General features: G+C 37.1%; 1 protein-coding gene across 1 annotated transcript in view; it reads right to left on the reverse strand.

The window, feature by feature from the left end:
• The window catches only part of LOC106873747 (RNA polymerase-associated protein LEO1), a 43752-nt gene that overhangs the window by 4496 nt on the left and 34068 nt on the right, over nt 1-5188 (reverse strand). The window contains exons 8-12 of the mRNA XM_014921244.2: nt 4363-4481; nt 2536-2670; nt 1887-2022; nt 1036-1219; nt 368-474 (exon numbers count right to left, since the gene is read on the reverse strand). Of these exons, the coding sequence (XP_014776730.1) occupies nt 368-474; nt 1036-1219; nt 1887-2022; nt 2536-2670; nt 4363-4481 (681 nt within the window). The remainder of the gene's footprint in view (nt 1-367; nt 475-1035; nt 1220-1886; nt 2023-2535; nt 2671-4362; nt 4482-5188) is intronic.

Genomic DNA, 5188 nt, shown 5'->3' on the forward strand with positions numbered 1-5188 from the left:
GTTTACAAAAAATTTGGCTGCTATTTTTAGCAGTCAAGTGACTGTAAAGAAATTTCATTATGAACTGATGTCCTCTTAAACCTACACAACATTGATATTACTTCATCTTTAACCCTTTTATTACCATATTTCTGTTGAGATGCTCTGTGTTTCTTTCATTTAATTTCAAATATAACAAAGAATTTACAAAAATAACTTAGTTATCATTCAACTAGTGTTAGGAACATAAATTGTGACTAAGGTTTGGTGGAAGATTTTAATTCGAAACTTATGAAAACAAGACATTTGTAATACAAAGCCAGAGCCGGTTTCAGCCGGGTTGGTAACGAAAGGGTTAATTTAAAGAGACATTCAGTAGTATACTTACATCCTCACTGTCAAGTTTCTTTGCTTTCATTAATCTCTTTGCTTGCTTTTCCTCCTTTTCTGAGTCATAGTCATCATCACTGTCCGATGAATATATATTGCCACGATCTAGAAACAGAGACAAAAGGAATACATCAAAGATGTGTTGGACACATAAATTATGTTTATGAGGAAACTCAAATGAACTTCCCGAAACATTGAATTAGTATGTTAGTGGTTTGAAATAATTAGTACAAAAGGGCCGCTCTGATCTCTCTCATAATAATCCCCTTATCTCTTGACATACATAATACATAATACATACATATATACACACAGTGAGTTTCTTTCAGTTTCTGTCAACCAAATCCACTCGCAGCCCAAGGTGCATGCAGTGGGACTGAATGTGGAACCATGTGGTTGGGAAGCAAACTTCTCAGCCACACAGTCATATCCAATAATTACTCGGAGGTTATTGCTTACACAGGTAGGGAAGACAATATTACTAATCTACCAAAAGTTAATCAGTGAAAGAAAGTCCTCAAGAGAGCCATCAATGAGAGTCAGCAGCAAGAATCATCAAGAGAGTTGCTAACAGCCATCATTGAGAGTCAACAATGGGACAAAAAAAAAAAAAAAATCATCTCTCCAGGCCCCAATAAAAGCTATAAGAACAATCTAGAACATTACCTCTTTTTGTCCCTGGTTTGTAGTTTTTCTTGATAGCAGACAGAGATATAGAAGCTTCATCATCGTCATCGTCATCATCCCCTTCAATATAGGAGGAATTCATGCCTCGCACGTGAGCCTTTTCTCGGATTCGGCGTTGCTGACTTTCACGGCGAATAGAAGCACGCAGGCGTTCTTCTTCTTTCTACAATAATATAAATAAATGAATAAATAAATGAATAGTTTAGAATTCAAAATTAGTGTTATGTATTTTATGGTTTATTCAGAGGAGGAAGGGGTGATATTCATGACCATTTTGCAGAATATGTGATAAAGGTGGGTGGTGTCAACAAATAGAAATAGACCCTGACTGCTTGCAACAGAGTATATTTCATGGAAAGCACTCAAGTGTTAGGAGGCAGAAGTACTCTGAGAGAGAGAGAGAGGTAGAGGGAGAGAGAGAGGTAGAGGGAGAGAGAGAGAACTTTAACTTAGAGCATTCAGGCTGTTCTGTTGATCTGATCAACTGGAGCCCTTGTCTCTTGTAACCAATGGGGTGCCAGGTTTTATATATATATATATACCCATATATGGGTGATATTGGGTAGAATCAGTGGAGTATTCAGAAAAATGCCTGGTGGTGTTTGGTTACATGCCCTGTGTTTTGAGTTCAAATTGCATCCCATGTCAAGCTTGCCTTTCCCTACATCAGAGGTTGATAAAATATGTATCAGGGGAACTACTGGTTGGTGGTGATGGTGGGGTTAATAAATAAATGGCCAAATCTCAGAATTTTGGAAGGTCATAACCCCCAGCATGGCCGCAGTCCAATGGTTGAAAGCAGTAACAGGAGAAAAGAATAAGAATGATACCTTAATCATTTCTTCTCGATGAGCATCTGGATCATGTCCAGCAATTGGAATAACCTTCACCTTCTGTGTTTTGGTTGACCTATCTGCTATAGACATTGTCATCTTTCTGTGGGTGAATGATTCTGTGGAATGAGGTCTGGAGACAGAGAAAAGGAGAGAGAGGTCCATTAATAATAAAACATGTTTTCTTCACATTTTTAAGAAAAAGTAATTAAATATAAAGCTATTAACATTATAAAAATTCTTCGGTCTTTTATAATACCAATGCTCTGGAGACAGATTTTCTCTATGAAACCAATTAATTTAGTAAAATATCTGTCATTATCAAGCTGGGGTTTGGAATGTAAATCAATACAAAATTTTGATGGATGGTTCTAATTTAAAACATTTTGAAATAAAAAGTTTGAATATAGGACCAGCTGCAGTCTCTGGTGAGTTGGTATTGAAAAGGTTGAACAGCAAGACCAACCAGAAATTTACAACATGCTGTCTTGCATCATAAGACACCAATGATAAATCCAATAGTGTTGAAAGCATTTCTTTGCTGATGTGCCAGCTAATGATTGCCTTTTCAGTAACAAACTCAAAATAATGGAAAGGTAATCAACTCTAACTATTACAGGTACACACACACACACACACTATTTACCTGAATGTCAGTTTGGTTTTGAATATCGATTGTCCTTGAAGACCAGTACCCTGGCGGACAAACAAGTGGTTGTAATCTCCTTGAAGCAACATCGGGTGGACATCAAATATTTCACTGCCCAAGTGAAGAGAAATGCTGAAATAACATAACAATGGAAGATTGGTCGTTAATGGAATATAAAGAGTAAATATATTTTGGATTCAATTCTAAAATATAATACCAATTAAGTTCTGGATCAATATAATTGATGATAATTTAACCCCCAAATTTGAGGTTTTGTGTATTTATTTAAGTATTTAATCTGGCTTTTTGTATACCAGAACTACATTACCTAATGTCTCAGAATCAGGTAGCAAATTAGTGATTAGTCCACTGGAAGCCTATAAACAACAAGCTATTGTCCACAAATTGGAGAAAAAAGGAATGCATATATTAAAGGTTATCAGAAATTATGGACTATATTGCTGGCATTTAAAAAATAATGCTGCACTTTTAGCTTGATTTCACCATTTTATTGCTAGCAAAAATTATTGTGCCTAGCAACTTATCGTCATAAGCCCCCCTAGTTTACAACACTCGGTCTCCCACCAGTGATATGGCCGCATTAGACGCAGGAAAATTTTTGGATACACTTAAAAGTTGAAAAGGCGGGACTGATAAGGACAGTAAACGTGTTAATTTCTCTGAAGAGTTAAGCATGTAAGGGGTACAACTCTGTAAATATTATTTTCTACTCTAGGCACAAGGCCCGAAATTCTGGGGGAGAGGACCAGTCGATTATATCGACCCCAGTGCGTAACTGGTACTTATTTAATCGACCCCGAAAGGATGAAAGGCAAAGTCGACTCGGTGGAATTTGAACTCAGAACGTAAAGGTAGACGAAATACCGCTAAGCATTTCGCCCAGCGTGCTAATGTTTCTTATTTCTTTATTGCCCACAAGGGGCTAAATATAGAGGGGATAAACAAGGACAGACAAAGGGATTAAGTCGATTACATCGATCCCAGTACACAACTGGTACTTAATTTATCAACCCTGAGAGGGTGAAAGGCAAAGTCGACCATGCTAACGTTTCTGCCAGCTCGCGGCATACAACTCTTGTAAATATTACTAATTGTTAGACTATGGCATGTTGGAATTGTCATTTCCTGACAAAATATTTTTTAAATGAGTCAACAAGAAGGTAGGGCTCTACATGGTTGCTCGTTCTGCTAGAAACAGTGACCAAAATCTGCCTCAAGTCACTCCAACCATTTTGGAACACCTCTGATAATAGTTTTGTTCAACCAAGTTTTACTGAATAAGCCAATGAAGGAGCTTCTACGTGGTCACTTGATCTGCAAGAAATAGCAGCTCATATCATAACATTATTTTAGATAAAGAAGGATAGATTGCACAGTTATACCCTTTGATATTCAAAAGACAGAATGGTTACAGAGAATACTTTTGATGATAGGTATGCTTCATCCAAATTCATCTAGGATCAATATTGTGGTCATTCAATCTGCTAGAAACAGAAACCAAATCTCTCCAAAGTCACTTGTGGTATTTGTTTTGGCTCTAGGTACTCAAGTTCAAAGGCTTATGAATTAAGTACCACTCCAGTACTCTTACTTGTTTTGGTCACCGGATAGCAGCCATGCTGGAGCATCACCTTATTAGGTTAGTCAAATAAATCAGCATGGAAAGCAGACATTAAATGACAATGATTTTATCTGTGGATTGTATCCCTAATTCAAAGGTGCAGCCTGTTACAAATCCACAAGAGCTGTGTGTTTAATTAATACATTTTGCAGAGTAGAATTTGATGCCTTTTAAAAACTCACCTGCCATCAGACCACCGAACCATTCTGGCATTACTTTCTCGAAGAATGTTACCATTTTCATCTTTCATTTCATTACCACTTTCATCCTTTTTAGTTCTCCACCGAATAGTATTTTCAACCTTAATAGTTAAGAAAAAGAAGACAAAACAAACCATTAATGAATAGACGAAAAACAAGAAATGAGTCATTAGCAAGAAAGGAAGGGATGATACGTTAATGAAACAAATATGTTAATGAAATGATATGTTAATGAAACAAATATAGAAAAATTGTATGAAGAATGAGAAAATTTTCCAATTCCCAATCATTTGTGGTCATGAATGTTGAGTAATAACCGAAGGAGTATGATTGCGAATGTAACTGCTCAAAACAGAAGTCCTCTGAAAGATCTCTGGAATAACATTACTTGACAGGGTGCATGGCTTGGAGGTCAAGGAGCCTCCCCAGTTGAGCCACTACTTCTCCACATTGAGAAGTCACAACTTCAATACTAAAGACATGCAATTAGAATATCACAGGAAAGAACTGTGAGACAGATTCTTCAAGCCAAGCCAACCAGCAGGAGGCCTAAGGGTAGACCAAAATTGAGATGGTTATGATGCAATGATGGTTGTTTCTGACTGGACCCTATGGAAGAAGTGCCTGAGGACTCTATCCCACAGCCCTCCTAGGAAGACAGATAGTTCAGCAAAAGAGACTGAAAGAATAAATGGCAGGTTTAAAAGCAAGTACAGAGATCAATTTGTCCAACCAAACCCTTCAAGGTGGTGCCCCAGCATGGCAACAGTCCAATGACTGAAACAATATATATATATATATATATATA

This window comes from Octopus bimaculoides, chromosome 23 (assembly GCF_001194135.2).
Source record: "Octopus bimaculoides isolate UCB-OBI-ISO-001 chromosome 23, ASM119413v2, whole genome shotgun sequence".
Lineage (NCBI taxonomy): Eukaryota > Metazoa > Mollusca > Cephalopoda > Octopoda > Octopodidae > Octopus > Octopus bimaculoides.